The following is a 22034-nucleotide window of genomic DNA, read 5'->3' as shown; positions in this document are numbered from 1 at the left end:
GCTAGCCACTATCCATCTTTGCTTATAATGATTAATAAATAGTTTAGTTGAAGATTATTTATGATCAGATAAAATATTAATATTATTCACAATTACTTGTTTATATTACATTATTAAAGTATCTGATTAATTTTTTTAATGAAGTCATGTAAGTTTTTTTGTTGGAAAAGAAACAAACGAAACAAGTTTAAACAATCAATGAATGATTGCTTTATAATGTATATTTTTTAAAATAATGTTTATTACTTCTTATCTCAGTGAACGTTAGTTTAAAATTAGTAAAATTAGAACTTTCTATATAAATTTGACTCAAACTTTGTTTAATTTAATGGATGATAGACAGCTAGTATGTTCTACTTTGGAACTCCATGATAATGTTCATACATGTAATTACATTGCATAGATATTACAATTATCAGGCGGCCTGCTTGAATATCTGGGCTACCTGTTTAGGCCATCTAGATATTTCAACAACTTATCTAATCTTCTTTGTTTTAATACAACATTATGGCTATTAATCGCATAACCTATTCAGGTGCGTTTCTGAAAAGTGTACAGATTTTTGTTGTACAAGTTACAAAAACCCAATTAGAGATATCGTAGTTGCAGGTAGGCAATATGCAGCGAAAAGAATATACATTATTTAGATGTTGATTGACCGGACTGCTAACTTTTAACTGGCGATCATTCACTATTTGTCGTGAGGATCGATCAAGAAGTAAGGAACGGAAATTGTTGAAATACATTGTGCTGAGAATTCTATGTTGTTCCAAAAATACAATATTGAATAAAGCTAATGATAATAATAATGTTTCCGTCTGGAGAGAACAGTCCATTCGAATCACCGTGCAGTTATAGACAGAAACAACATACACGGACTTCTTTATTTTATATTCGTTGCATCACTGAGTAATTCGGTCCATGTAGTACACTATTATGTATATTTAAGAACAAGATGAACAGGATTCTGTATTTTGATTTAATGGTTTTGTCTTCTATAATGCACTTGACAATTATAACCCTTAGTGATGATACCATTTACGACCATAAGTAATTTTAATGTTAATCAGGATTTCAGATTCATTATCAGATGTAATTAACGTTTAAATGTTTGGTAATTTAATATCTGATTTTTGAAAAGATATCTAGCGACTAAATCTATGACGCTTAAAGTTGATACATTAAAATAATATGATTATTAATGTCTTGCCTGAATATACGACGTTTTGTCATAAAAGTTGTTTAGTTTAGAACAATATTACGGTTCATTTTGTGTATCCAGTATTCGATATCACGGGTACCTAATTGACAGTAACGGTTTCAAACCGGATATAAAGCGACTAGCTTCACTGACCAATACATCATCTCCGAAAAGTCTTACAGAACTACGTTCACCAATAGGTGCTCTTAAGATTATTCCCGTTTTATTTCTAATTTTTTTTGTCTTAACAATTGTTTATTTAATATTTTGACACCAAGTTCATTCAAATAGGGTGAGGAACAAAATTCATACTTGCGAATCCTACTAAAGCTTTTTCAAAGTTATGCTGTTCTTCGAACTTATTCACCTAGTGTAAATTCTGTACTCATTACTGACGCATCACCTCTGAGTATTGATGAAGTCTTGGAGCAGGAAGGTAAACCAGTTATCTGTGTTTCACGCAAACTTACTGTTACTGAACAAGGTTATTCACAAACTCAGTGAGGAGCGTTAGCTGTGTTTTGGGCTGTTGAAAGGTTTCATAAATATTTATTCGGAAAGAAATTCACTATTGTTACTGATCATGAAGCTTTAAAGTTCATTTATCATCCTGAAAAATCCTTAGCACGTTCCTCAGCTATGGTTTAATGATGGAGTATTGCTTTGAGTGCCTATGACTATATGGTTTAGCACAAGAGTGTCAAACAAATTCAACATGTGGACTACATTTCTCGACAATCATTACAAGATAGACCTGTTGCTACTTCGGACTGTTTGTTAGTGCAATCTTTGCCGGTGCGACGTTCAGATTTCATTAGAGAAACTCTTAGATACTTTGGGTGTATACTCAGTGCTATATGGAAAGGTTGGAATGCTAATCTGAAACATAAATTTCCTGTCTATCTCTCAAAGCAGGATGAGTTATCCACTACTCCTGGTGGTATTTTGTGTCTAAATGATCACGTTGTTATTCATCATTGAAAATCTTTATAGTGGACATTTAGGTGTCAAGAAATTGAAGTCCTTGGCAAGACTCACATGTTGGTGGCCGGAGATAAATGCAGATATATGTGGTGCAGCAAAAATGGTAGAAAATGTCATAAGCTGAAAAATCATCCTTCAAAGTGGACTCCATGGCCAGCATCATCTGAGGCCTGGCAGAGAATTCATTCAGACTACTGTGGTCCATTTCTTAACAAATACTATGCACTTTTTGTTATGGATTCTTTTTCGAAGTGGCCTAAACTTTTTTATAACTTCACCGAATTCTGACTCCAAAGTCCAAGCATTAAGAAACATTTCTAGTCGGGAGGGTGTTCTTATGGTATTAGTGACTGATAATGACTCCCATTTTGCTGCAGATGTAGTTACTACCTGGTTGAATAATATATGGTGCAGACATCTGTTCACTGCTCCCGGGCACCATTGCTCTAATGGTCAGGCGGAAAATTTCGCCAAGACATTGAAAACTGTTATCGATTCCAATACCGCCTCAACATTTGATGGACTGGCGAGGGTACTTGGCACATCTGTAGTGTAATATATAAGCGCTAAACATTTTGTAACAAAAGAGACTCTATCAAAGTTATTAAAAGGAACAATTTTTCTGTTCAGTCATGAGGTGTTTAGAGTCTGCATAAGTTACATATTATCGTGGAGATGATCTTGGACCAGCCACAGGGATTGTAGAAAAGATTGTCGGGAAATCTATGTTGCGAATTCAGCACACACAACCGACATGTTGATGAAATACAGTTCCAGAAACCAGGTGAGTTGGTTCCAGTTTCAGTTGTTAATTCTAATGCTTATGAGTGCTTTCTAGATCATACAGAGTTTACATCCAATACACAGCCGGACAGATACATGAATTTAGCTAGTATGATAAATGGAAGTATTCAAATTGATGGAATAACTAATAATTCCTGATATAGTGCTATTTAAGCCAGGTAGAACTAGATGAGCACGAATGAACGTATTATATTTGAAAGTCGTAACCAGCGGGTAATCAAGTACAAAGTAATCATTAGGTCATGCAAATACCACAATAATCTAGCTACAGTCATTATAAGCATAATCTTTAAAAATGACCATCGGTACCTCGGTCAAAAATACTCGACATTTTAACTCATTATTACTCTTATTCATTTGAAGAGTATTATACAATATAATTGTTATGAATCTTTAACTTAGACTTTGAGGTTACAATGAAGCATCTAAGTTAAGTGACTCAACGTCAAACCCTTATTTGCCAATTTCTGGAATATTAATACACTCTACTGCTAAATATTAATTGATAACCGTAAAATGTAGATAAAATTTTCCGTTGAAAATTGTCGGTTCTATCCAATAATTAGTTGCTGTCCAATGTTAAACAAAGTTCGAGGTTCCATAGTTAAGTCTGCCGCAGGTAATATGAATCCATACATACCGCTGTTTGGTTATTTTAGCTCATATATAATTCTCTAGGTACTTATACTTAAAATGGCCTTCATTAATAGACTACCTGATCATAAGTGTGCAGTGAACAGATCTCAAAATCACGTAAAGCAATTACTTTGATCTAGTATGTCACAGAAGTTGAAGAGAATGTTCAAGTGAAAACATAAACTAATGCTTAGGTAGACTAACTACTCTATAAAATCATAGTTTAATTTTATCAATGTAAATAGATTGGTGTTTGAGAATGTATATATTGTGAATAGAAATAGAACTCAAGACGAGTGTTTTGTTTTATTTAGGACTCGTCAGCTTGATACGCCTGCATCTTAGATTTGAAGTCCACTCCTGGAATCGAACGCACTACCCTTCGTTCTTAACAGTTGACTAGTTACCCACAACCTAATGAGTTTAGATGACCACTCACTCGTGTAGCGGAAATGAATCCTAATCCAATTTTTAATTGCTTTTGGATTATTGTGTTGTTGATGTCTTTGAGTGAATTCTCATCAGCTCTAAATTGACGTGTTTGCATGCTGTAAACATTGCCTTGATTTATTCATTTCGTGTGAACATCTACTCTGCGATCCATGTTCATTAAACTGACGGGTCCTGAATGATCTGAAACTTGAGTTCTGGATTCCGCTACTAACTAAAATCAGTTTATTCTATAAAGATTTGTTAATAATGAATTCATTGAAGCAATACGCACAGTATGCATATATATCAATTAAGACTGATCAATATTCGGTCAAGATTATTAAAAACACAACACCTTTAAGGTAATACCATCTAAAAAGTGTTGATTGAACTTACTTCTCTAAGACATTCAGAAAACTCATTCAATATTTGTGCCTCATCAAACATCTTTCCTTGATATCGATGTTCATAATAATTTGCTATTCTTTGACGTAATGCTCTTGGAAGTTTACGATAAGCCATATATTCTTCAACTTGTTTAAACTAAATAAGTAATCAAAAAAAAAGGAAGATGAACGTTAAACAATCAGAAAATTTTCTAATAAATAATTGATTTCTATCAAAATAAACCTTTTTAGTCTTAATTACAATTAACACTTCTATATAGTGCTAACTTTAACTAATCCCTATAGTAGTAAATCAATCATTTATGACGCTTTTCATAATAAAAAAAACAAACAAACAAAAGATTAACAAAATATTGGTGAACAACAGATTTCGATAATGTAATAAGAAGACGAAGATTATCAGAACTATATAATATATTAGCGCAATACATTTCGAACAATCTGATCACACATATACTTGTTAAGACACTTTTATATGAAAATTAAAAGGTTAACTAGACAGGTTAAGGTAAGCTGATGACATCATAATTATAGGGGATAATTGTGAAGACGTGAACCGCTTGTTAAAGGAACTCAATACAAGTCAAAAGCATATTTCTCTTACTTGCGAATACGAGAAGAACAATCAACTTCTTTTTTCTAGATATACTGATCAGTAAGAGAGAAGATGGTTCCATTCAACGTTCTATATATAAAAAGCCGACATGGACGGGGCAATATCTTAATTTACATAGTCACTGCCCAATTCATTACAAATGTGGTTTAATTAAGGACTTATTCAATAGAATCAATCGTATTTGTACTAGAGATACTATTGAAGTAGAAACGAAGCTCTTAACTGATACGTTAATGAATAATGGTTATTCGTTAAAGTTCATAAAGCGCTGGAAGGGTTGCAATACGATTAGACCTATGACGCTTCTGGCACTCAAAAAGTGAGTTTACATTACGTTACCATTTAGAAGTGACTCAAATAATCTGATGTTGAAACGGAGATAGGACATTTTATGCAGCTCAACTTGTCATCATTGAAAAGACAAGGTCGATGTTTCACCAAACACCTAAACAGCACATAAGCGATTGTTTCACATCCCATGGTGTATGTCAATTGACATGTATGTGCGGGAACACGTATATAGGGAGGAGCAATCGTGATCTGCAATTAATAATGGCGGAACACATACCCAAATGGCTGCAGAACCAAATGAATTCCAATGGTCAAATAAGATCAAAGGATAGACAAACATCTTCCTCCATTGCGAAACATTTGGTTGAAACTGGTCATAAGGTTGATATCAAGTCAGCATTTGTAGTGTTGTACAAAAGCCTTCAAGGACGCAAACTAAGGTTTATTGAAGCCTTGGCTATACAGAAATTAAAACCCCCTTTATGTGTTCAAAAACAATTTGTTCTTACCCTTAACCTACCCTGGTAATGCTGATTTATTATCCGATTGTTTTGTGTGTACTTTATTTATTTTCTTTCTTTGTTACGGCTTACCTTAACCTGTGTAGTTGACCTTTTAATTTTCATATAAAAATGTCTTAACAAGTATATGTGTGATCAGATTGTTCAAAATGTATTACGCTAATATATCACATAATTCTGATAAACTTCGTCTTCTCATTGCATTATCGAAATTTATCAAAGGAACTAATTGTTATAAATATATATAGTTTTATTCTATACTAGTCATTAAACATTTTCAACTGTATCGCAGCATGATGATAAAAAAAGGGAAAATAATTTGGTATTTAAAGTGTCCTTATTTTTCTCTCTTTTTTTTTTAAGAAAAAAGTAATTACTTTAAATGAATTAACAAATTAATAAAGAACTTTTAATCATGTAGAAAATTTATTTTATAAATATTTTTTTTTGTATTTTTTTTTTCAAAAGTTGTCAAAATGTCATATAAAATATTGTTTATATGAATTACTTTTTGAATGTAATTTGAGTGTCGGAAAATTATTGGAAGTAAATAAAAATGTAGATTTATTAACAGATTCCTTTTTAGATTTCGATTGAACATTTTTTTAAAAAAAAAAATTTTTGTTACGTTCCTTTTTTAGAACAGAATTTTGTTTATAAGCGAAATCTCATAAGAATATCATGTTTTATATGATTATTATTATTATTATTAATTGTACTGGATCTGAAGTTTAGTTTATTATAAGATAGATCTAATCCTTTGTCAAGTTTGGTAGTTTAGAAAGAGAAACGTTTTATTGTTAGATTAAGTGGAGTGATTAACAAAAGCAATAAAAATGGGAATATAAATCATGGGAAGCTAATCCAAACCGATTGATATCATACCAACATTATTGAATGTGTTCAACTAGTAAATTAAAACCGAACCAGTGAATATAAATTGCACTACTGATGTTTTATGAATACATATGTAGAAATCTATTGTAATCGGCCTATAAATCTCTAATATCACAACTTTACTAATTGAATATAATAATTTTTGTCTAAGTCATACTTGATAAATGGAATCAATACAATAAAAATTGTCGGTTCCATTGACAATATTTTGAGATCATTTCATGTAACGAACCTTTAAGATCTTAATTCAGTGTTTTTTACATTAGTAAAAGTGGTAGAACAGAATGACAGAGAAAGTGTAGAATTTAGTTTCATTTACAATCCGACATAATGAAGATTTAAAAAGTTCAGAGAATCAGAAAAATCTGAATAACTAGATAAAAGAGTTCGTCATTTGTCAGATAATGTATTCCATCACGTTATGATGTGCATAGCCAATCAAGGTAAAAATAAATACATAATGATTAACGCAGTTACCTCCTGACTGAACACACAGTGATCTAGGGATAATCATTAGTCAGGAAATAAAAACTATTATACATTGTACAGACTCCAGCAATTATCACGACGTTCACGACATCATTATTAGTGGTTGTTAGCCTACGACTCGAAGATTGCATGCAAGCAGCTAGTTTGTAACTAAAAAACGCGAGCTGTTAGAAAAGATTAAGTAAACCACAACTTAGTTGGCTTCTGGAATTTCAATGTTTCCATATGATGGGAGGCTGGCTATACCTATCCCCCTATTCGCGATTCCAAAACCTAATGATAGTGAAAATCTCAAATTCAAAATTAACATGGTTCTTTATGTGTATAGACTATGATGTAGATTTGATTAAACTTATACTCATAAACCGTCACATGCATTTATAACTTGATGATATCATTGAATAAATTTGGGTATTAAAGTGAATGTTTCTTAAATCTGTTTTTGATTTGAGTTCTTCATCAGAATCTCCTCACCTCTCCGATTTATATAATGAGAAAAGAACAAATTTCAGCTAGTACTTAGTAACTAACCAGTTTCATTAAAATGTGATTACTGTTAACGATATCAGTATTAAAATAGAACATATTTTTACTGTAAAAATGGATTTTAAGTAATATTATTCGATGAGAAATCATTATCATAATAAACAAGATGAAACGTTTTCTTTGTCGAAAGGTACAATATGTATTTTAAATTTAATGGTAGACAAAATATTTGTGAACCATTAACACTATGGGAATAAACTGTTTGTTTAAGCTTTTGAAGAGAAAAAGATATATGATTTGATACTTGTTATCAGAAATTTTTTAGTTTTAATTTGGTTAACACATATTGAAGAACATATGTTTAAAGAATGTTAGTTTGTTTTCTAAAATAGTTCATATGATCTCCTTTAAAGCATTTATCTTTAGGTAGCATACGTTATACGAGATACCTTGAAAACAACACAATATATCTTTCAAATGATTCACATATGTGTTTTTTCTAGTGTTAGTCTCAAAAATTAAAAATAGTAGTTGACTGAGGTACTTACGCTATTTTAAGTTAGGTTCTAAAATATCAGCAGTGTTTAATGTTTGATACTACTGTACATAACACTGTTCAAAACACGTGATTAAAACACTACTCCACAATAATATAACCGTGAATTGGATTTGAACCCGGAGTCTACTAGCTGGTAGTTGACCATTCAAATCTCTAGCTTCATAATGCTCTTATTAGTTGTGTAGTCTGTGCTAGTCATAGAGGTGGCGGTGCATCTAAATTTCCTATATTAGCATCCATCAATCATAATACTAACGTTCAAAACGTTTAGTTTGTTAAGTAATAAGAATAAATTCGTGTAAAAAATGTAAGCAATAACTCAGTCAATGACTGATTCATTGCGTACATTATTTTTATATTGTTGTTTGTAATTGGATTTTACTAAGCAAGTAAATCAAGAAAATATCCTACAATGTCTTTTAGACATCTGGTATTATTTGGCTGCTATATGATCATTGAACTTCTTCCTGGATCTCCTGACCTATTTTCCTATTTGATACATTTCGATTCACATTAGATAAATTTTAATTTTGGAGTTATTTAGAGTACATTTATTGTGACTGGCCTGATTAGGTAGTTTATAAAAACTTTGATCCTCTTCAAGTTATCCCTTTTTAGGATTTGACAGTTCCTTTATCAAACATGTCTCCACAGTTGTGTACATGCTTTAATGCACGAATTAGAAAAACCAGAAGGAACTAAGCCAACAACTAATTCAATGGGCAAGTCAATCAAAATTCATGTGTAAAAAGGATGAAAGAACAATAACCGATTGAATTACATTTGACAAAACAAGCTTTCAGTGACTCATGATGAAATTTCAGTTGCTTACTTCTATCTGAAGTACATCTTGATGACGTTGTCTAGGAACAGAACAATAACTTCATAATTAAATTACCAATCTCGGGGAAAACATTTTCAACTTCCCATAAACTGCAGGTTCTCTTGATCAGCTCGATTTTTTTATGATGTCTAATGTTTTTACGAAATATTATTAAAATTTCCGGCTGAGTTCTAACTTGTGATCCCGTATTATAAGGTCAAATAGTTGAGTATAGAATATATAGCTATACGAAAGTCTCGCTGACAACCGAATCAGTCGTGTGGTGGTAAATCTAAATTTTCTTACAAGAAATCTGTTTACATAAAAGTTGTAGTAGCTCATCACTTCTTAATACTTTCATAATGCATCATCTTAACTCAGAAAGAAAGATCATTTCACTTTTATCATGTTCACAGCAAATGTCTGGTCGCTTTAAATTATTTCTGCTGTTAATTTTATCATTTTGTGATCAATTTACTAAATTAATTTACTCTATACAGGAATTTCGATTATGCAAAACAACACTGTTATTTACAATTTTTAAAAGTTATATCATCTTACATATTTCGTATTTAGTTATTATGAAACTGTCATTATTAGTATATTTGTAATGATGGATTGCGCAAGACCATGGATCTATTGGAGTTAGACATTAACACCGTTAGATGCCAGCCAACTCAGTGGTCTAGAAGTTAAGCGTTCGTGAGAGAGACCGTAGGTTCTAGGATCGTGGATACGCAATCCTGAGGAGTCACATACTAGAATAAAACGGCGGTCCAGTGTTTCTAGGTTTTAAATAGTGATCTAACTTAGATTGACTCATGAATTCAACTATTAAAATAATATTTATCATTGTTAAACAAGCTAATTACAAGAAAAACAACGTGGTCATTTGTATTCATTACCACAAATCTGTTTTTTTTTCGCATTGGAGCGTTGAAATCATGAAAATTAACGATATTTTTCAATGTAAATTAATTAAATGATTTATTTGTTGATTGTTTTTAAAGTTTTATCTCTCCATCTCTCTCTCGTATAGTTACAATAAATTCCACAAATTCCCTTCATCTCATTCGATCTGCGTATTTTTTATTGACCTTGACAATTTTAAATTACACTAAAGTATAACAAAAATTACAGTTTGATAATGAAGTAACTAGATATTTCTATCCTGTTCATTCAGATCCACAATCTATCCAATTATTTTTCTGTAAGGCGGTTGTAAGAATAATAATCTTTTTAGAGATTTTATAAGTCAACGATCCTCCTACGTGAAATTTATTAAGACAGGATCGTAATTAACTTACTTTAACATGACCATAAGATTTTATTCAATTTTCATAATTTCATACTGACAAATTACAGAAGTCAGTATCTTAATACCGGTTGTTATATCAGGCATCAAATTGGAGTGTAGCCAAAAATAGTACATATTGTTATTAGAATATGGATTTTAGAAAACTTACCTGAAACGTTTTGGATACTATTAATTGTTTCTTTTCGACAACTTATATATATATATATATCAGTTTATAGACATTAGTATGTTTTGAAAAGAAGGATTATTTGAGTGAACTATGAGTTCACGAACTTCACTATGATGCTCTACAATTATAAATTCATAACTACCGTATTAAAGTGACGAAAATGAAGCATACATAATTATATTGTGATTGAATTTGATAAGAACATTTGTTTCAATAGTGAACTATTGTATTGATTATACCTAAAATATGCTCAAATATGTCATCTGTAAATTTAGAAGGTCATTTCAGAGAGGAGTGGAAAAATGAGCTGTTAGGTATCGATTTATAATAAATGCAGTGAAACAAATCATGTGAATATGATCTAAAATAGGTGAAATGCAACTATGATTATCGAGTTCGTTTTAAAGAGGTTTATCTTAGACGATTGGTGATTGTGTTATAGGATGGTTGAAGAAAAATCTTACTGAATCAATGAATAGCATTATTTGTTCTGGATTCGTAGTTTGCCAACACCTTATCAAAAGCGGAACAATCTCGGTTTTCAACTGATCTCAGAGTATTAAGACCACTTTATGGGAAGTTCGAAATTACTAAAGTAATTTAATGTACATTATCCTTCCGTTCACAGAATTCTTTATTTATTTATCCTCATCGCTCAGTAAAAATTTAATTGTTTATACAACAATAAACAAACGTAACACACCTTTTCCCTATAAAGCCTTTTAGACGTATCGAATGACTGAATTAACGCTGCAGCATGACCGACAAATAATGCATAACAAGTTGCACCACTCATCATACTAACAATTGTAATCCATGCTTCACCAATACTTGTAGGTGGAAAACGACCATAACCAATGGAAAGCATATGCGACATAGCTTTGAACAATGCCCATGTGTACTGTTGGAACCAATCTGCATTCTAGTTAGAAAACAATAGAATTAAAAAATAGGTTACATTTTTATTTTAAATAAATCATGAGAGTAACAAGGTTATTAAAAACAGTTTCTCAAGATAAATTTGTGTAAACATCTGAGGAACAATCTATGATATCTCAGTGGGCACCTGAAGATAACTAAATGTTTATTTATAAAATGAATACTGTAAGGTTTCATAATTTTAAACTCGTTTAGACGAAACAGTAGTGGAGTGGCACAATTCAAAATTTTAATTTTTTCTGTAGTTGATAACTCTATAATAGCCTTCATCAAGTGTTGATAGTATTATATTGTCAAGATACTATGCGTTTTGTCAATTATTTTACCATAATTTCCGACTATCCGCTAAAACAGATTATTTAAATCTAAAGTGATCTGATCCAAGGTGATACTGAAGTGTGTGCTACTAGTGTCGATAGATATAAGTAGTATTTATCACCAATCGAAAGTGGCTTGCCTGGCGTTAGAAGGTTGAGAAAATCAAATAGAAGAGAACGGTAACAGAGAGTGATTGGCATAGAAACGAAGAAACAAAAAAGTTTGAGACACTCAATGGATATTTCGCATATTTCAAAGTTGAAATCATGAGTCAATTGAAGCTAGACCACCATCGAAAACCTGGAAGCACTGGACGGCCGTTTCGTCCTATTATGGGACTCCTCAGCAGTGCGCACCCACGATCCCGCACTCGCGATATTTCGCAAACGAAGTATTTACTGTATGGTTCTCAGATTTTACTAAGATATCTTATAATATATTAAAATACACTCAGTTGTTACCACTTGTGTTCTCGTTCATTACAATGTTGTCTCTGTAATACGTTTATTGGAACCCATTTTGTAAACAGCTTAGAAAATTTGCAATTTTTTAATTGTATTTAGTCGTACATAAAAAATGTGGCTTGGAAATCTTCAGAACACATAGCATGAAGAAAAATCTTACTGTCTGATTTGTCTGTGAAATCAGTAAAACTGCATAACAGTGTGAGATCAATTGAATTAGAGGTTTATAAGTTTCTTATGTAATACTCCGTGTGTTTTATGGGATTTAAATTTCCAAAAGTAGCCTGACTCTATTTATATTTATTGTAGTGTTCATATATCATGTGATTGTGGGAGTGATAAAAGTCCACGCCTAATATTGTTTGACAAATGTTATAACTTTCATGATTTATTGCATACCTTTCAACTTAAATATTCAACCCAAAAATTTCAGTAGGCATCGACTATCGATTAAAAGCAAATAATTGCTAGGTACATGATCACTGATTATTGTAAACTATTACCTTTCTTCTTTGGAGCTTTTTACCAAAATTTTATTCGTATTACACATGTATTAGCTACTTTATTCCAAAACTCTAACAGATTTATTTTTCTAACAATTCTGATATTTAGATCAGTCTTTAATGAATGTTTTTCTATTAGTGTCGATTTCCAGTTTTCTGTACATATTGTATAAGTGTACGCGAATGTGAACATCACTAGTAGACTTTCAAATGTATAGTATTATCATTTGTCTACCGATGGCTTATTAGTAAGGTAACCCTAAATGATTTGGAAGTCCCGACTTTGTTGTAAAACACAGAACGAAAGAACGATAAGATAATAATACTCCATTTGTATTACTACAAAACAGATAAGTTTTTGATTCTAAAAACTGTAATTGGTTATACATGTATTATATTCTTGTACATCAATAGTACAGTGATGCATACATGAACTTACGTAATTGTAAACACTGTTAATGTCTGAATTATAATAGTATATAGATTTCTATAGCCCCTATAGCTGACTTCCGTCATGTCCGACTAATGATGAAGATTAGATAACTTTCAAACACTCAGAGTTTGTTAGACTGAGATATTCCTCATACATTTTTATTTTATGGTGACGAAAAATTGTTTTATTGGAAGAACTACTTATCTGAAAATATTTTGATGAGTTTATGATAACAGAACCTGTAGTTATGACACGAGCATTAGCTACATTTGATTTTCAGTGGATGTTAAGTATACCTGATGAATATATGTACTTAATCCACTCTTTTTGGATTGAAAAGAGGAACATGTTGTTAAGAAATAATAAAATTTCACGTATGAACACAATGTTTAGTATTTCAAAATTACCAGTCTGATTAAACTTAAACTAACAGTAGCTTGGTATATTAACTTGAATGATTTGAAGCAGTTCTCATGTTATGTATGGTGTTATGATACTTACCTAAACAAACACTGATCATTTTGTGCATTTAAAGCGTCAATAATTTCATTTCGTTATTTTATTAGTAGAAATTTCCCTAAATAACTAAGAGAATAAATGACTAAATGAAAAGATTCAGAATTTCTATCCATCTTAGTGCTTATAAACATAAATGCACTTAAATTTAAAATCTATGAATATTCAATTCATTTGGTATCGTATGAGTTAACTAAACAAACTTAATCAATATGAAGCATTGAGAAACTGTCTTGAAAAATGTATTTATTCTTGAACAAATGTAATTTGTTTCGGATAGGAGGCGTTTTCGACTCTTGACATTGAAGATATGTGTAAGAGAAGTTTCATACTTCAACAGGTCATTGGTATTAAGTGCCTTGTCGATCTAATTATGCTTGATTACATGATTCGTAGTCTAAGACTGAAAAAGGAAAACTCGTCCTTCATGTTGTGTCTCTACGAGTGACCTTCAGTAAACTCATAGTCCTTTCGCAGATCTCGATCCTTCCCATATTCATCAGATAATAATAAGTATTCTCTATATTTTACTAGATCAGTCTTTATTTCAATATGTTGTTAAACGGAGCATAAATATAACGTTCGTCAAACGATGAATTATCCTCGTTTCTAAAGAAATGTTGAGCTGAAATGCTTATCATTTATGTGAATCAATCAAATCTCTTAGAAAACCATTTAATGTTCATTAACATTTCCTTTGGAAAGATTAGTGTTTAGAAGGCATTTAAAGTATGTATTAGTAACCTGGGAACAAACATAAGTCTGTATTTGTCTACAGAGAGTAGTCTGTGGAATTATGAACGTTAATTATGTTTCCAGTATGCACCACAGTTTTTCAATGTTGATCTAGAAATATGACTATTTCACATCAATGACTGTTGGAATACTATTTTCTAAAGATCTAGCAAATTAGTATAATGAACATAGTAGAAAATATACATGCACACGATTCGATCATTCAGTTTCTCAGACAGTTTTCAAACAATGAAGTCAGATGTTATAACCATAGAATAAATCACAAAGTATTCTGAGATTTATTTGAACTAAGAAGATTATCTAAGCAATCAGCTTACTTTTCAAAATTTCTTAAGTTTATCAAAGTTTATTGAATGACAGTATTCTGAACAGTTCATTTATATGAGTGATACGATTTCCAATTTATCATCTATTACGTTACATTGCAGAAATAATAAGTGAATAGAATTCGTTAAATAAATCTGAAAAAAGTTGTTTTAAGTTATGGCTATGTAGTTGACAAACAATCAGGTTTAAAACATGTTTGGACATCAACCTGAAATTTAAACTAATTATTGAATTATAAAGTTAAGTGGGTCAGTCAAGTATAAGACTCTATAACAATGCTTTAATCTTATTGATTTTATGAGAGTTTTATAAAGCAATCTATCCGGTTGTCCATACTTATATGAATAGTTAGATATTTGCCGACAATGATTTCCAGCCTTCCATTAACAAATTAAGAATTTTTTTCATATAAGTACTATACTGATGCCGAGAAGTGATATTCACACTTCTTTCATCAAATCTCTTGATAATATTTTATATTATGATTCAAGAGGATCTATTAAAAGTACTGAAAAATTAGAAAACAGTCTAAATAATGTCGGTTAGGAAAAAACATATTTGAAGTGAGTAAAAAAGTAACTCTTTGAAAAGTTCTAAAAAAGCATTTTATACTTCACTTACCAAAAAATCACAATATTTATATACTATTTTGTGTTAAATATATATTCACTTCAGTTAACAAATACCAAAATTTGAACTACTCACTTCTAATTTACAACGTTTTACCCATGAATCTGGAGGGAAATCCATCAGCATAGGTATTAAATATTGTAAACATGCATTCCAATGTCCAAGTAATAACATTAATAAAACTAAATTGAATATTCCCATAAATTTGCTTGCAATATTTAAAAACTAAAATAAAAATATATATATATTAATTTATATAATCTAGACAAAAATTTCTTCTTTCATAGTTGAAATCATGGTTCAATTGAAGCTAGACCACCATCGAAAACCTGGAAGCACTGGACGGCCGTTTCGTCCTATTATGGGACTCCTCAGCAGTGCGCATCCACGAAACCACTCTCTCGAGATTCGAACCCAGGACCTACCAGTCTCGAACCAGAGCCCTTAACCGATAGACCACTGAGCTGGCATCCAACGGTGTTAATGTCTAACTTCAACCAAAAAATTTCTTTATCTATTTTTGTTCCTCAAAATTCTAAAATAATCAAATTTTACTACTACATATTAGACTACTTGTATGAATAGATCTCTCTTTTTAAGAATCTTTAAAATTAGTTTAGTAGTTTGTTATAAATTTCATGTGACTACTTAATATATTTTCATATTACTATATATTAGAACATGCATTCCATTGATAAATGTAATTTCTAATATATTTTGAAAACTATAGATATAAAATATATTTACAAATACACTTAGTATTGATTGTTTGAATCTTTCATTGATGTTTAGGACTGCAACTGGTCAGTCTCATATGTACATACTCTGCTTATTGCTTCAATATAGCCTTAATTCACAAGCACTGTAAGCAAGGATGGATGGTGGTTAGCAGTGGAATCTGGGACGCGCGTTTCGTCCTATTTGGAACTCGTCATCTGGGTGTGCCTGCATCTCAGAGTTGATGTTCACTCTAGGAATCGAAACCAGTACCTTTCGCTTCAAACGTCATCGCGTTATCTACTCAGCTACTGAGTCCATTTTTGCTTATAATGCTTGTGAATTAAGGCTAAATTGAGGCAATAAGCACAGTATGAATTTAAACTTCACCCCATTGCACAAACTAGTGCCCATCAGGACTCAGTCGCTGAGTGGATAACGCAATGGCGTTTGAAGCGAAAGGTACTGGCTTCGAGTTCCAGAGTGAACAAGAACTTTGAGATGCAGGTACATCCAGCTGACGAGTCCCAAATAGGACGAAACGCGCATTCTGGATTCCACTTTTAGACGCTATCCATCTTTGCTTATATTTACAAATACTTGAAACGTATTCTACATTAAATTGGATTGAAAAAAAAACATTCCATGAGGTTCAATTGACTTTCATAACTGAAATAGTTGTATAATTCTTTACAAAATTAAGTAAATTAAACATTTTCTAACTATAAAATATAATTAACTTTGTAGAATACTTTCTTGTTTAAGCTGTTTATATTAGATTTTATTTTAAATAATAAACAGTTTCATTTAATATTTTATACCATGACGTTTATTTAATCTGTTATAATCTCTATTTCACCTAATTCCTTTAGTTTTTTACATGATACTTCAATAGGTTTTTGTATATGTTAGTGATATGGTGGGGAAGATTTGTTGTTTAGGTGTATGGTTTTGATGGAATTTCATTTACTAAAAGTATTTAATAATCTTTCATATATTACATTGTTTTGTTTTCTATGTAATTATATTGGTAAGTCATAAAGTATTATTTAACTGCATAATTATGAGATGTTTAAGAAAACGATGTTCCCTAGTTCTGAAAGAAAATCTTTATATAAACACAAGTTTCTAGCAAATTCCTTTCGTTTTATTTGAATTCATAACTAAACTGATAGTAATGATAGCATTACTGAATTTTTCAAAATGATGATACAAATCCCCATCCTAACAATTTTAAAATAACAGTAATGATTATCCCAAAATTATGTGTAAGTTTCCTACTAGGACAAAACAGCCGTCCAGTGCTTCCAGATTTTTAATGATAGTCTAACACTGATCGATGGTGATTTCAATGAAATGAAGATGATAGTTTGATCTATTGAAATCCACTGCAGAATATTATTTTTCTCTCAGTACTTTATATTTCTAATGAAAAGTTTATTTCAGTGAGCCGGGGGTATGATTAGAATTTCGTATTTCAATATTGAACTCGATTGAACAGTTATAAAGTATACAACAGCTGACATTTTTAAATGTAATTAATAATAATCAAATGAAGTTAGTACGATTGAAAAAATGTTTTCATAACTAACATGTTTGTTTCACAAAATCATTGTTAGTCTAGATACATCTTGGTGACCAGTTTCAGCTTTTAACAAAGCACAAGTTTACAGATTCTAGCTGATTGTTTTAAGCCGAAAAAAATTATAATGTGTTGGAAGGTGATTAATTTCGTGATTGCCTGTGCTACTAAGATGCAAATTTATCAAAATCTTATATTTATGGTTCTACAATGCACTTCAATCTTCGTATGATGTATTGTGCTACTGAGATCATGAAATAACTTAAATTAGGTCGCAGACGAATACTTGAAAACAACAGACAGATGTTTTGTCCTGGAATGGGACTCCACATTACTGATCATTCGTGACTTCCCCAATGGGGCTAGAAATAAGGTACTTTGTCTCGCGCACGAGCGCTTGTCCTTTGAAGCATTGAGACGGTATCCAAGACCACAAAACCCTAACTTTGATCGGTTGACGATAGTGAACAACTATGTCTTTTTGTTGTGTAACTCTCCTACACCCAACATGGCTGTAATCTACTAGTCCCAGATTTTCCTTAGGACTTCGTAAATTTCCTCTCTAAGTTAATGACTAGTGATTACACGATGATTCACAGTACAGAAATTATGGAAATTGTTGAATGCTATTAAAATTACGAACCAACCTAAGCTAGAAAATCATCCAAAGCCTGAAAGCACTGGGCAGCTGCTTCAAAAGTAGTCTAACTTACGTCGGTTTGTCATACCAGTAACATTCAACGTTATCTACACACCCCTATGCTGACGTATTTTGGATTATTCTACACAAATGAACCTAATTTCTTCCAAAGTAATGTAGCTTCAAGGGAAATTCTTAATTTGTCTCATGTTGCAACAGGTTAGTTCTAAAATTTAATTCACGAAAACATGAAATACAATATCAAACACTTTGCAGTAAAAACAGTTTACTCGCTCATCATATGTTGCATGTTAGATATAATAAAGTTTTTAATCCGTTTATACAGTTATACTTTTAAATTGTTTGTATGCAAATCGTTTTAAAAGCTTAAACACGATTGATCATTCATAGAATCTCTTGTAATCGAGATTTTGACATTAATCGAATTTATGATCACAGTAAAACCGTCAAATCAAAATATTGAAGTTATTTGCTTAAACTACTAATGTTCTTAAAATAAACTACTAAGCTATTATTGTGACTACTGAACATTTTTATTGTATAAATTGTTATGAAATCTAATTTCAGAAGTTTATACAATATTACTAAGTCTTTGTAATTTATATTTTTCCGAATGTAACAGAAAACGTTTATTAGTCTGTAAACATCTTTCATTCGGATATATATATATATCTCCTTGAAAAAGCTTGAACCAGATTGCCAGGCGAAACGTTGGACTTACTTCAAATTCATTCGCTGAGGTTTTACAAATATATTATTCTTATTTAATGTCTTACATCAACTCGGCGCCCAAACACCGTGAAACTATTCGCTCTAATTTAGACGAAAGTTCTTATATATATAAAGTTTTATAACTAGACAACTAATGCCAAAAAATAATATACATAAACGGTTCATTGCACTTTCTTCTAACATCAAATCTTTATATTATTAATGATGACCAATTGAATCTTAACTAAAAGTTAACAATTACATATTAAACCTAATTATTCACTAGATATATATGAATACAGAATATAAAACGTGGTTGAATTAAATGAACACACATATCTATCCAATTGATTATGTAATATAATAAGCTTCTTTCAATCATTTAAACTCTTTCAATGTTAAAAAGAAAAATGCGCTAATTACAATAACAGATAAATTAGAAATTAAATTACTTACTTCTTCCCATTGACTGACATATCGTACTAAACGAGTAAGTCTTAATAAACGTAGCATACTTAATAATTTAGCCAAACGTAAAATTCTTAAAGTACGCCCTATGATTTTATAAAAGGAAAAAAACAAAAACAAACAAACAATACTTATTTTAAATAAGTAATAATTTATTATATATGAAAAATCAGCTGTTAATTTATTCATACTGTTTTAGTTAATTGAATTAATTAAAAATATTTTGAATTTTAATTTATATATTCCTAATTGAAATTAGAATAAATTGTGGTTAGAAATTTAATTTTAAATTTGTAACTTGTTTATTTACACAGTTGAAGTTTTGATGTAATATTTAATCTTTTCTAAGAACTAGAAAAGAAGGGCCCAGGACAGAGTAGGTTGGAGAATGCTGGTCGGCGGCCAATGCTCCATTGGGGGTAACAGGCATAAGTAAGTGAGTAAGTAATTAGGATTTAAATAAATAATTTGATAAAGTTTTCTTCAGAGTAATGAATTTATTTTACTTACAAATATATTGATATAAAATAAATAACAAAGAAGAAAGGACACTTGTACTGTAAGGAACAAGAAGATGAGTGGAGGTACAAATTACAGACTAGTTCACTAAAATCTGATAACTATACAGTAAATAGGTAATTTGCAAACTATTAATCAATTGTTTTAATCTTGACTGTTCCTTCTGCAAATATCAGTCCATCTTCTCTGATTTCATTGTTCGTGCATTTTCATACTGATTGAGTTTCGGTCCTGTTCTTTCCTTATCGATCTTCTGCCAAAATGCATTCTATGTCTGACCATCATCATATACTACTTATGTGGATATAAGTAACTCACACTACAGTATATTGTTAAATATCTATTCTTTATGAAGAGTAAGCAGTTGATAAATAGAATTTATAAATGATTTAACTTAATGTTCCATAGGATGTATATAATACTTTACAGTTTTCAGATTAAAGTTACAATTAATTGAAATAGAAAATAGACATTTAGAAACAGAAGTGTAGTACTTGAAAAATATAAGATATAATCATAAAGCATATAAAAAGTATTACACCATATGATTCATATGTTCTTGTTAAATAAACTACAAAGCTGTTAGATTAGAATCTTTGAACGATAAATTTTATAATTAAATCATCATACATTCAGAAGATCCTTGAAAATTTAGATATGTTTTCTTTAAATTTTACTATTAATTGTTTGATTCGGAACTGGGGTATTTATTTTTACATATAAGTCAATCTAAACCATACTCTTTTTCTACTGATTATTATTAATAGTGTTTATAAGTTTGATTTATGTTTAGTTTCATTTAAAACCCAATGATGTAAATCGTTTGTTATATCCTAGCGAAGACATAAGTACGGGTAACTTCCATGATCTATTAGTGGATGATTATTCTATATATATTTTTATTGTTTAACTATTGAGTGATTTGATTTAATTTATGTATATTCATCTTATTATAAGCTTCATTTTGACCTATGGATTATTATTATTATTATACGATTAACTGTCCCAAAATTATGTTCAGTTTATTGATTACTGTATCCCATGTTCACAATCACATTTGACTTGATCTTGTACAAATATTATTTTCTATTTTATGGTGTGATGCGGTCTGGTATATAAACAGAATATGCTTGAAATAAATGATTCGAATAAAAAAAGCTGTAATTGGTGTTCTAGACTCAATTGGAAGGGCTAGGCGGACAAGAGACCAAAAAGGACGCTGGACTGCTCATACCTGTCGAACGTCATTGATTTAGCACAGTGTTAAGATTGGAGAAAGTCATATTCCGATTGGTGGATAATTCACGTGATAAAAAGCCGGACATAAGACCACAATAAATTGGCATACGGCCTCGTTCTTTTTTTAAAATTCATAACACCGTTATATTACGAATGTATAATATAAAATTACCTATTATCATAATTTATATTATTCACTTCAATAATTTTTAATTTTTATTTAAAAATATATATAATTCAATACTCATTTGTTTTATCATTATTTTCATTCAATTAGAATGCTTTATTCAATAAATAAGTAATATTTGAGAATACACCTTCCCAATAAAAATACAAAAAAAATTAATTGAATAGTAACTAATTAAATAATATAAATCTTATAGATTAATATATAGATTAAGGTCACTATGATACTACTATCTAAACTTTTATTGTATTTTAAATAAATTTTAATTATTGAATTTATTATTATTATTATTGAATTTATTTTATAAAAATTAAAAAAAACACGTAAAAATAAATGATTTTTTAATAGTGATAAAATATTTCTTTTTAAAGGATAATACAATGATAATCTTTTTTTTGTTTTTTTTACAGATGAATGATAAAGTTCACATT

General features: G+C 30.4%; 1 protein-coding gene across 1 annotated transcript in view; it reads right to left on the bottom strand.

Moving 5' to 3' along the window:
• The window catches only part of Smp_212410 (hypothetical protein), a gene marked incomplete at both ends in the record, with an annotated part of 82052 nt that overhangs the window by 6903 nt on the left and 53115 nt on the right, over positions 1-22034 (bottom strand). Inside the window, 4 exons of the mRNA XM_018794464.1 lie at positions 4454-4600; positions 11337-11555; positions 15595-15744; positions 19647-19744. Coding sequence (XP_018647037.1) covers positions 4454-4600; positions 11337-11555; positions 15595-15744; positions 19647-19744 — 614 coding nt within the window. The remainder of the gene's footprint in view (positions 1-4453; positions 4601-11336; positions 11556-15594; positions 15745-19646; positions 19745-22034) is intronic.

This window comes from Schistosoma mansoni (assembly GCF_000237925.1).
Source record: "Schistosoma mansoni, WGS project CABG00000000 data, supercontig 0184, strain Puerto Rico, whole genome shotgun sequence".
NCBI lineage: Eukaryota > Metazoa > Platyhelminthes > Trematoda > Strigeidida > Schistosomatidae > Schistosoma > Schistosoma mansoni.
This window is presented reverse-complemented; position numbering and strand designations above follow the sequence as displayed.